General features: G+C 39.5%; 1 protein-coding gene and 1 non-coding gene across 3 annotated transcripts; both read left to right on the forward strand.

Moving 5' to 3' along the window:
- Positions 1–1,771: 1,771 nt before the first annotated feature.
- Positions 1,772–8,335, forward strand: LOC111843853 (class I histocompatibility antigen, F10 alpha chain-like). Of its 2 annotated transcripts, none has more exons than XM_023811786.2 (6): positions 1,772–1,942; positions 5,382–5,642; positions 5,750–6,037; positions 7,081–7,368; positions 7,469–7,553; positions 7,704–8,335. In XM_023811786.2, the coding sequence occupies exons 1-6, from the start codon at positions 1,873–1,875 to the stop codon at positions 7,789–7,791; spliced, it is 1,080 nt and encodes a 359-aa protein (XP_023667554.2). In that variant the 5' UTR covers positions 1,772–1,872; the 3' UTR covers positions 7,792–8,335. The 2 variants fall into 2 exon arrangements, with proteins under 2 accessions (XP_023667554.2, XP_023667556.2); XM_023811788.2 differs by having other exon boundaries at positions 1,784–1,942; positions 5,488–5,642.
- Positions 8,336–9,948: 1,613 nt separating this feature from the next.
- LOC111844008 (small nucleolar RNA U3) lies at positions 9,949–10,165 on the forward strand. The gene has a single exon (XR_002838290.2). It is a non-coding gene; the product is annotated as a small nucleolar RNA U3 (small nucleolar RNA).
- Positions 10,166–12,130: the final 1,965 nt, after the last annotated feature.

Genomic DNA, 12,130 nt, shown 5'->3' on the forward strand with positions numbered 1-12,130 from the left:
CCGACTATAGTCAGAACCTCACAGCTTCACGCACCAGCTCAGGCTCCTTCCCCACCAGAGAGGTGACATTCCATGTCCCTAGAGCTAGCTTCTGCAGCCGAGGATCGGAACGCCAAGGTCCCCGCCTTCGGCCACTGCCCAACTCACACTGCAACCGACCCCTATGGCCCCTCCTACAGGTGGTGAGCCCATTGGAGGGGGGACCCACGTGCCTTGTTCGGGCTGTGCCCGACCAGGCCCCATGGGTGTAGGCCTGGCCACCAGGCGCTCACCATCAAGCCCCACCCCTAGGCCTGGCTCCAGGGGGGGGCCCTGGTGACCTGCGTCCGGGCAAGGGAAATCGTGGATCCAATATTTTATTCATCATTGGGGGTCTTGTGAGCCGCACTTCATCTGGTTCCTCACCCAGGACCTGTCTGCTTTAGGTGACCCTACCAGGGGCATAAAGCCCCGGGCAACTTAGCTCCTGGGATCATTGGAACACGCAAACCCCTCCACCACGATAAGGTGTCGGCTCCAGGAGAGGTCTGATGACCTCACTTGGTTGAATCCTGTACAGACTCATTATTGCTTTTCACTAATTCTTCTTACGGTGACGTTATGGCACTATTCATTTCACAGCAGGTCTACCCACCAAGAATGCAGGGCCCATCAATTTACGGTGAGCAATACAGTACACTGCCCTTATGGATGATTCATAAAAAAAGCTTGACCTGCCGGTACATTATGGCCACCAGCCACACCCAAGCTGCACCATTTCCATGCCCATTTCAATCAAGCAGCTAAATCTCAGGCATGCTTCAGCCAGTCCTCATCAGATTTTACCCACAACTGTAGGACTGGACCTCAGACAGACCCTCCAACTTTGGTGCTGATCGGTCAAACGGGGGTGCTATGGCCATTATCCATATATGTGTAAAACCCACCTTGGCAAATTCAGCTGAAATCTCCTTATTTCTCATAAAACCTTCAAAGAATTGTTACCTTTCCTTTTCCTTTCCTTTTTAATTGCCATTTTCTTGCCATTTGACTCATATAAAATGATCAGACTTCATTTATAAGCCAGCCACTGCACAATGCAATTTTTAAATATTTTTTAATAAATTGGCCAGCAGGTGGAGTCAGTGCTGCATTTCATAAATGCCTTTCAGTTCTTTCAGGCCTTCTCATGTCTAAATGAACAACCTAGAAAAGGAGAAAGCATGATATTACTCCTGTTATATGGAGTAGTCCCCCAGCTGAGGACGGTTGTTCTGAAGATGCAACACGGCCTATGTTCACACAGGGAGAATAAACAAAGCTTGACCTATAAGATCTACACTTACCACATTAAGTGCCTATTTCTACCTACTACTCAGACCATATTTTAGGGTTACAGCCAAAAATCTCCATCCTGTTACAGGACTATGTAGTTCTATCTTACTTCTTCTGGCACTAGCCACCAGTGACGATCAGTCCTTCATTTCTCCATCATTACTCCTCTACTGTTTGTCTGAGCAGGACAATCGTCCTACGCTTTGGACCCTTCAGTCGATCACTGCCTGCAGTTACTAGTTATTATTATTATTATTATTTATTATTGTTATTATGTTACTCATATCCATAGCCCGACATCTACATATCATATGTGTTTACAAAGTGTGTTTCAATGTTTACATGTGTTTAAAGCGTGTGGGAGGGGTATTTTAAGGCTTAAACTATATTAAAAAATGTTTATTTATATGGTCGTTCTATATCGCGGATTTTCACCTATCGCTGATGGGTCTGGAACGTAACTTCCGCGATAGGTGAAGGATCACTGCATGTATTCGTAACAGCTAGTTGGATATTTTTGGTTTCAGTTTTGACGATAAATTTTAGCCAGCGAAAAACATGACCGTTGTTTATATTTCAAAAGTAGTTTACATTTACTTCACGCTGTGTTACCTTCAGCACTGTGCAGGTGAGTAATTGACTTTGCAGTCTCATTTCTATTTATTTTTGCAGTTTTGTAATGAAACATCTTCGGGGGAGAGGGGGGGGGGGGTTCGCACGTGGATTACTCGTTTAGCCGGATGTAATTGTTGACGATTTGGCATGATCCTGGGAGGTATTCCAGAAAGCTTGGTTAACTTACCATTTGGTAAATCATAACCTCTGGGTTGATATACCCCAAACCCGCATACCATGAGTATGTCGGTTCCAAAACACCTGAGAAGAGTAAGTTCAATCAACCTCCTATTGGTTACCCAGAGTTAATGCGCGTGCACCGTGCATAAATAAAGACGTTTTCGATTGATCGCCGATTTCACGAGTCAGAATGGAAAATCAAAGTGAAAAAAAGAGAGCGGCATACTTCACAGAAGCGGAGTTTGACGTTTTAATGCACGCATATGGGGAATTCAAGCTAATAATAATGAAAAAAAAGCAACGGCTAAAGAAAGAGTTGGCTTGGCAAAAAATAACGGACAGAGTAAATGCGTGTGTATTAAATTGCAAATTTGACATCGCCTCCCCTTTTATTATAATGCAAAATAATTAAACACGTAACCCTTCCGCATCCTTTTGACTGTTAAATCACTATGAAAGCATTTACTTTTCCTGCCATTCATTTCTTTAGGTTAAAATAACAATGTGTATCGACTAGGAATATATGGTTTCTTATTTAATAAGGTGTAATCCTTCTGGAGCCAGAAGAACTTTGAGCCAAGTCAAAATGAAACACAAAAACATTCTGCAAAAAGGTAATTGATTACACGATCACTTAACTATTTATTAAACACGATTTAGTATATTCTTTCTGTCATGTAGCTAATAGAAAAAAGGCTGAAGCTCGTCTAACTGGCGGGGGCCCACCACCACCTCCCCTCACCCCATCTGAGGGCAACCAGTGGTAACCAGCATTGTACTGTCCTGTAATGATTACCTATAGTTAGTGGAAAAAAGTAATGAGTTTGATGATTTTAACAAGGCAAAAAATTAAGGATACAAAATCAAGTTACCTGCACATTGATACTATGAATAGATTTCCTACGCTATCTCGCTGTACTTGTATAGTGACAATAAAGACATCTATCTATCTATCTATCTATCTATCTATCTATCTATCTATCTATCTATCTATCTATCTATCTATTAACATAGTCTCCCTCATTTATTGAAGGAGCTTTAATAGGAATGTAGGTGCCATCAATGCACCCAATTATGAATGAATGAATGAATGCCTTCTATTGTCACTATACATGTATTACATGTATTACAAATTAAATTTGGAAACCCTGAAATAGAAAGTCATATATGGAAGTATCAAGTGTGTGTGTGTGTGTGTGTGCAGGATGAATACATGTAGGCTATAGATATAAATAGTATGACTACATATTAAATATGCATCATAGATTTTACTACAAAGGACAAACCTACCACTCTGTGGAATTGCTCTTTAATAACACGCAGAGCTTTATGGACAGGGAACTGTACAAACGTGTGTAAGAAGCGTTAAGTACTGTACCAGACATACTGTGCGAACGGCTCTACACACAGTTGCCTTTCCTACATGCTCTGCGTCGCCCATATTGTACAAAAAATGCCCTGACGCAAAAAACCGAAGTGCGATGCACAGAATGTTTTCTGTGCTAAGCGCAGACCCGCGGTTTGGGTTTGTGACATTTGCAATATGCGGTTTCAAGAGATGTTAAGTAAATGAACGATTCTTTTGAAAACCGATAACGCTTTTTCAAATAATCATTAGGAAATGAAAAGACATCAATACGCGGTCTTATAACTCTCTCCCGGAGAAAAAAACCTTGTATAATTTATGCCTCCACGTCCACAGGATCGTCATCAAAAGGGCACGCCATGCTCAGTAACCTTCTGCAACAAACTGACCCTGGAACATAACCTGCTCAGTAGCAGGTTATCTTCAGAGAGTAAGCTGCTATGGTTACGTACATACCCAGAAAGTTAACCTCCGTTCTTGGAACCGAAAGTTGAGGTTATCCACTAACTTACCCTTAAACTTACCCGGGTATGTCACATAACCTGCTTTCTGGAATACCCCCCTGGATCTGTCGGGTTTTCGAAACACTTGCTGGATGTGTTGTCATTGCAGCACATCCTACTCCTCAAACCTGTGGCCTGTACTACGAAGCGGGGTTACTGGCTTATCGGGGTAACTTGTTGGATTTAAGGTAGTCTGGGCAAAATGTAAGTGAGCGAATATGAAGCACATTTAAACTGTGGTACCTTAAATCCGACAAGTTACCCCGATAAGCCAGTAACCCCGCTTCGTAGTACAGGCCACTGCTCGGAGAAGGTTTGTTCTACGTAAACAAGGATTAGCTCGGACACGTAATCAGTGTCCGTGCATGGAAATCGGTTCAGTCATGGCCTCGCCATTCATGGATGAGTGACTAATAAAATCACACTAATATTCTCATTTCCCAGAATTTCCAAAGGTTTTGTCTGCCTTCTTCTTATTAGCTTCCAAAGGAATGTTTTGTAAATATTAAAGGTTTTCTACATCATATACATAAAATTAACAAACACAGACACAAACACACACACACACACACAGATATATATATATTTTTTTAACTTGTTCACATGTCCTGCATGATTGTGCTTGTATTTCATCTTTAACTATAACAAAAAAAATATGAAACATTGGAAATGTAATACATTCAAGTAATAAATACAATAACTAAACACTACTTACACATTTAATTTGTCGGACACTTTTTGCCAGCCGTCTTTTCTGGTTTGGGCCGGTTTTAATGCGTTTCCTTTAGTACATATTAAATCTTTGAATTCATGATACCCCTCTAATAAAAGGTCCTGCTCGGATTGCGTGAAAAATTGCGGCCTGTTTTTTTGACGTTTTGTGGAAGCCAATGAGGGACTTGCCAATCAAGTTTCCTAGACTCGATATATATGGGCTTTTCAAGCAGCGTGGGCACGCACAATCATCTCAAATGAATGGATCCAGCTAGACTAATCTACTACACAGCTGCGTTTGAAAAACCCACTTATCCCAGATGAGTTTCACTGGCATTAACTCATCCAAGATGAGGCACCTGATCGGATCTGATTTAAGCAACGTACAGAAAATACCCCCCCAGTACTTCATTGCCTTATTCGTACCAGCTATGTTTGTATGTATTTAAGGCTAGTTTTAAAGGACACCTATCGTAGCTAATCGTCCATCAGGTACTTGCCAAATCTTCCCCTTTCAGGGATCCGCAGTAAAAATTTTAAACCATCTCTCCTTAACTTTTGACTGCAAAAGTAGTGCAATATGATTCGTAGTTGACCTGAAGTTACTGACTCCTGGCGTATATACTTTTGGCTCACTATTTTTACTAGGGTGCCTAATTTGTGTATCGATTATTCTTTCTATTTTATAGCTGTCCATTCCATGGAATTCTATTTCATGGGGTCGCAAGGACTTCAGTTACCTGAGTATCTCGAAGTCATCACAATGGATAATGTGACAGTGTTTTCCTACAACAGCACAATGATGAGCGCTGCAGTGCCCCTTCCTGATTGGCTGAATAATCACGATGGGATGCAGCACTGGAAGGACATTAACACCATAGCAATACTGAACCAGAATAATATGGCAAAAGCAGTGGAAGTTGTTTCCCAGCATATTAATCAAACTGGAGGTAAAGAAAGAAATAATTTTGACTCGTCATGCAACTGTCCTAAATGTAGTACTATGTAGAGCTATATTACAGTTTTAACTGATATACTTGCCTTTATCATATCATAGAATCTCCATTAAATGTCCATTCCTACCAAGGATATGGCCGTTGTGATCTACACCCAGATGGACGAAGTCAGGGATTTTTGACGCATGCGTATAACGGCAGAGACTTTTTGACTTTTGATATGAACAGCAAAACCTGGATCGCCATAATGCCGGAAGCTGCTGTCTACAAGAGGGAACGGGAAAAAAATCCCATTTTGATTGAACGCATAGCTAACTTTTATCAATATGACTGTGCTGAAAGGCTGAAGGTATTCCAAAAATATGCTCCTATGTTGCAAAGTAAAAAAGGTAAGTGGTGTTTATCATCCAGCTGGTCCTATACCACAGTGTGACACACAAAGTGTAATTACGATCCCCTACATTGTTACACCTTAACTCAGTTACCACTTAAACACTCCCACTGTGTCTCAGATACTAAACCAAGCTGATCCACAATCACGTGTGAAATTATACTTCATACACTGAGGTTTGATCATCATTTAACATACATTGCACCTCACAGGAGCTGCCTACATCTAGGGCGGGGCGATATGGACCAAAAAATCATATCTCGATATTTTTATATAATAACAAATAGACAGTTAATTCCAAGTCAAAGCCAAATGTCCCCAATGTCACGTAGGCACTTTTATTAACAGACAGCCGTAGATGGACATCAACAAATGGCTCAAAAATAAACTACCGGCATGTATTATTTTACCAACCAGCTCCTTTTCGCTAGTTTGCCTCGTGTCTGTGTCTGTCTCCATGCTGTCGCTGCATGCTGGACTAGTGAGTGAGGGGGAGGGGTGGGGCAGGGTGCAGTTGTGCAAGAGACAGACTGGGAGAAGAGAAAGTGGCAAACTGGCGGCTCTACAAGTATAATTTTAAAGCAACATAATCTGTATCGATATAAACGATACTGTCTCATCCTAAATCTCGTATAAAAATATATCAATATATCTAAAAAACTCAATACATCGTCCAGCCCTACCTACATCTAATAGCCCCCAAAGTATATACCTAATTGGCTACAGTGCTAAGTGGAATGGATTTATAGGAAGTTTTACTACTACTACTACTACTACTACTAATAATAATAATAATAATAATAATAATAATAATAATAATAATAATAAAAAACTGAAAAAAAATCTTAAAACCTTATTTCCACTTCATTGTTATGGGCTAGGGTTTTTCAGTTGAATCAGTTCAATTCATCTTAAAATAACTCCACAATAAAGTTTGGAAAAAGTTGATGGTTCTGAAAATTTTCTGAATGCTCTTTAGATTCGATGTGTCCTATGTCATCAAAATAAGAGTTAAGCTACATTTTTTCTTTCTATGAACAGAACCAAAGGTCTTCTTATATGAGAGAAAAGACTCAGATTTTTTAAGAGTTACTTGTCATGTGACTGGATTCTACCCCTGGGAGGTGCAAGTGGAGTGGCAGAAAGATGGCTGGCTGCCCCTAGTAGAGGGAGTGACCAGTGGTGAGGTTCTGCCCAATGGAGATGGCACTTTGCAGCTGAAGAAGACACTCACAATATCGGGAGGAAACCAGGGATGTGTGACCATTCAGAGCTACACGTGCTTGGTACAGCACAGCAGTCTGTCCCGAAACATCACCAGGACATGGGGTAAGGAGAACGAGGCTTAGACTCACAGCTATGGCATTATTAATCCTAGTGTGCACCCATATGCAATGGGCAGACTGACCCTGTCTGCTTTGTCCTTTAGCTCCCAACAGAGATTGTACTACTGCCATGACTGTTGTAGGACTGTCACTGGCCATTCTTGTAGTCGTCATCGTCGGGAAGTACAGGTGATGCAGGCTTTGCATCTTCTAAACTTAAATTGTTTTCTGGAAGAGACGATGACAGAATTTCTAAATGCACTCATTTAAATATCACTTATGAATTAAGAAAGTTGTTAGCTTACATGTGACATATTTCTATTGCTGTTCCCCCTGCAGATTAAAGTTACAGCAGCGTGGTTCCCCCTCTGGCCCCCCAGGCACTGGCCATTTCGTCCTCGTGACTCAGAGACGGGGATCACAGTGAGCTCTGGGCACATTTAAGCTAAATGTTGACCTTTAGATCTCGCACAGCTGGACTGATCAAAAATAAGGAAATTTAACGTGTCATAACTTTTTAGTTGTGATATTAATTTCTCATCATTAACTTTTTGTTACTCAGGTTAACATTGTATCTGTGCGGGATTGTATACTTTATGTGGTATTTTATAGTCTATATTTATCTCACAACAATTCAGGGCTAGGGTAGAAAACTTCTAATAAAATTTGCAGAGTCAGTACTCTCAGTATTCTGTTTATTGCTCTGTGGAGTTTTTCTTTAATCACTGACACGATTTGTCTGTAAGTATCATGATTTGTATAATACTTTGCATTATGCACAAACAATGTGTCTAGGACAGGCTCCAAACCCCTCGGCACCCTGAATGGGACAAGTAGTTACAGAAAATGGACAGATGTTCAGTTGCATGCAATGTTATATGTAAATATTACCTGTCTATGATTTCATAATATTCATGTACATTATTTCTTTGTATTTTTTGCCTGTATAATAAAATATTGTTTCCTCTATATATCAGCAGTCACGCCTTGCTTTTTATTGGAGATTGATTAGTTGTTTGCTAGCTGTCTAACTCTACACACTCTGAGGACTGCATACTGTCCTTGATTTTACCATTGTCATAATATTTGAGAAGGCACAAAAAGGCACATAATAAGTTTTCACGCAAATAATATATTAAAGAGCAGACATGTCAAAGACAAAAAAAAACATGCAGAGCCACATTAGCCTCACGGTACAAGGTACCGCAGTGGTGATCACATGCTTCCCTGGCTAAATTCATAATTATACCACAGAAAATGTCACCTGTCCATAAAACCATCTATCTTATACAAAGATATCGGCCCATTGTAGGGTGCATGCACAATACGTGTAATACAATCATTCCCAAAACATACACTACTAAACATCCGTATGTGGCTTAAATAACGTGAAATACTCTCCATAACCTCCCTGTAAAATTTGTTGCCTGTGTCCTAAGTGCTATATTCTGGGTCGCCAACTCTCAAGCGTCTGGTGTGACACTCAGGCTTTTAGACTCTCACGCTGACGCAAGGAATCTTTCGGCAAACCTGTATTATTCCATTATAAACCTAACATGGGCTACATGAAAAGCGCTGGGGTAGTTCGCAAACCCTACAGACTATTTACAGGGAAATAAAACTGTGACACACATATAAGTGCGAATGTATGCGTGTGTAGACTTATCTCAAATTGAAAATCTGACTCCAGCCAGCTGACCAACCCCTGTATATTAATGAAAAGCGTTGTATACCCGTTTACTCTGGAAAGAAAAGGTAACTTCGAAATACATTAACCTGTAACCAAATGCTGTGGAATTAATACATAATTCGCGAACATGAAGCAATATTGCGCTAGTTCATCGCCACGTATTCATAATATTGCATGCATCACATGCACGCCATCATCTCAGTTACTCATGACTGAACGGATTAGTACAGATCATTTATCAGGCTAAATACACAGAAACTCGCGCAGAAAGAGGTAGGCCGATTAAAACATAATAAAATAACCGGCTCCAAAAATAATCAAGCATAAGATAAAGTTCCAGCTAATAATAATGAGCTAAGAGAAAACATATCAGGCAAGACACTTAGCAATGGAGTGTCAAAAAAACAAGCGGATCGTAAAGTACTGACAAGGGTAGCGCCGTCACACTTGTCTCTGTAAGGTCACTGAAACATCGCGTGACTTCCGATTCTTGCCGTGCTATTCAAAAACGCCGGATGCATTATGGGTAGTAGAAAAAATCCGTATTAAAAACATTTTGCAAAGCATTTAAAATAGGAAACTTGTATAACATTCAACACAATATTTACGGAAATAAGTACGACTAGTATCCGACTTGTATTACTAAGTGCAATTTCTGACTAATTATAGTGGCATATATTTTCATATGTGAGTCGGTTTTGATCTAAATGAACTTCTTGTACGGATGGAGAGCTGAGTTTTAGAACAGCTGTATTCTATTACTGCGATGCATTAATGGTTACGAAAAATAATTAATGAAAATCAAGTTCGGTGATCCAGAGCCTCGTTTCGGGATACCGTGAGTTAGAGTGTTTGGTAGATTATAGGGGTTGGCGAGCGTCGCAGTTTCAGGTTAAGACTATACTTTCAGGGATCATTTCTATAGTTTCTGACTTGAGAGATGCATTTCTAAAGTGTTTGGTCACGCTAACCACGATGAAGAGGCATGACGTCCTTCTCTGAGCGCGAAGCGGATAGAGAATGTTGATTATTTTCAATTGTTCTCTGTCATTGATGACCGTTCTAACTTCTTTTCGGAGAAGTTGGAGGAGAAGGACGCGTTCCGAGTGGTTAGCTTTTCATTTACAAAAATAGATCTGCTTATTAATTATATTATTATGGTGTTGGTGATAAGAAACTGAATAGAAACTGAAATTCTTTATTCAAAACAATACTGATTAGATAGATAATGATAACATTATGCCTAACAATAGAAGTATACAATTTTAAAATTTCATTAGAACAAGAAACGGAAGCTAACTATCAAGTCATGTATGTCTGTTTAACGTGTATATTATGTGGAATATCACTATTTTGCAATTAAACTAAAAAAGGTTAAACTATTTTCGTTCTCTCCCAGACTGCTTAAGATCAGCTATTTTAGCACGTGGCAGGGAGACTCGAGATGTCAAAACTAGCAATGCTGTGTTGCGCTCAACTTGGTGACTTTTTTTGAGGCAGTGTGTTTACAAAAAAATAAATCTCCCCCACAGAAACACCACCATAAAAATAGCATATCTTTGAAGCTGTCTCATGAACCATAAATAAGATAAAGGCAGATTAGAATTGTGCACAGTAATTGGTATAGGTTTTAACTACTAAGAAACTATGGCACGGTGGTCAGCAAAATAGAACAATTGAAAGAAATCAACTTCTCCATGTGCTTCACGCTCAGAAGAGAATGAAATACCCCCCGATTGTGATTAGCATATCTTGAAGTACCAGGCTCGCACACTCGAAATATACTAGAAGCAGTTTCACCCACAGTCTCTTGTCTTTATCAGCAAGAGCTGGATTCATGTTCCTTATTTACACTGGAGGATAGCCCCACTGAGACGCTTTCAAAGTGTATATATTAAGGTAAAAAAAAAACTGAATTTAATATATTTTATATAAAGTGAGTTGCAGTTTTGTACTTTACAAACACATATCAAAACAAACCACGCTCCAGCGATACATATTTCACTTCAAGCGAAATCGATGGAATCAACGTTGTTTTTGGTAATATGACGTCGTATTACGCATAATTACCGCATTGATCACCGTTTCAGCTCACTCCCTGTGAAGGGTCCCCGACGCAGACATTGGAGAGAATTTCGGGAACGTAATCAAATGCTTTTTATCATGGCACTCACAGCTCAGTATCTTTATCAGGTGGTGCTTCCTCTCGTGTTACAGTTAACAGAAGTATACAAGAAGGTTGTCCAATTTCACAATCACAATTAATTCACAATTAAGTTGTCGCAGAAATGTTTTCAATTCTTATCAAAAATTCAGATGAGCAACTGAATGCATTTGAGAATCAAATAATCATAAGTCAGCTGGCAGACAACACAACTTGATTAACAAAATGTTAAGCAGGTTCCGAAACTTCAGGTTCTGGTTGGAAAAGTCTGAATTACCCGCTACACATAATTGCCATCTTGTGGCAGCATAAGGTATCACCATTAACATTTCAGTTAAATACTTAAGGGAGACTAAATTGAGAAACTTTGAATATATCCTCCTGAGACCCCACCCATTCATTTATGTCCATTGTAGTGGACGTTGTTTTTGCATCTATCCTGTTGTACACTAAAGAGGACATGCTGTGAAATTTAAAATAAAAATAAATTTGAAAAAATCTAAATTGTAAAATGTCTTATTTCCTCCAAAGACAAATAACCTTAAATTGAAGGACACTTTTTTCTTTGGGCTTCAGGAGGATATGGAAGAAACGGAATGATCTTTCTTTTTGGTCGGATTTATATAACAAAGACTGAAAGTCCGTCAATATGAATTTATCTAAGTTATTCTCTTTCCATAACTGACAAAACAATAAAGTCCATTAACAAGTCAAACCTTGACTACACCTGGAAAAGAAAACCTCACTATTTAAATAAAACGACCATGGTAAATGATTATGAAGAGGGTGGTCTAAAGACTATTTACTTTGTATAAATTGAATTTTAAAAAACAAATTAAGATCCTTTCTGTTAAAAGGAGAAAGTGGAGATACAAGCCCTCAATTCCATCGATAGTGATGGGGAACGTGAAC

This window comes from Paramormyrops kingsleyae, chromosome 23 (assembly GCF_048594095.1).
Source record: "Paramormyrops kingsleyae isolate MSU_618 chromosome 23, PKINGS_0.4, whole genome shotgun sequence".
Classification (NCBI taxonomy): domain Eukaryota; kingdom Metazoa; phylum Chordata; class Actinopteri; order Osteoglossiformes; family Mormyridae; genus Paramormyrops; species Paramormyrops kingsleyae.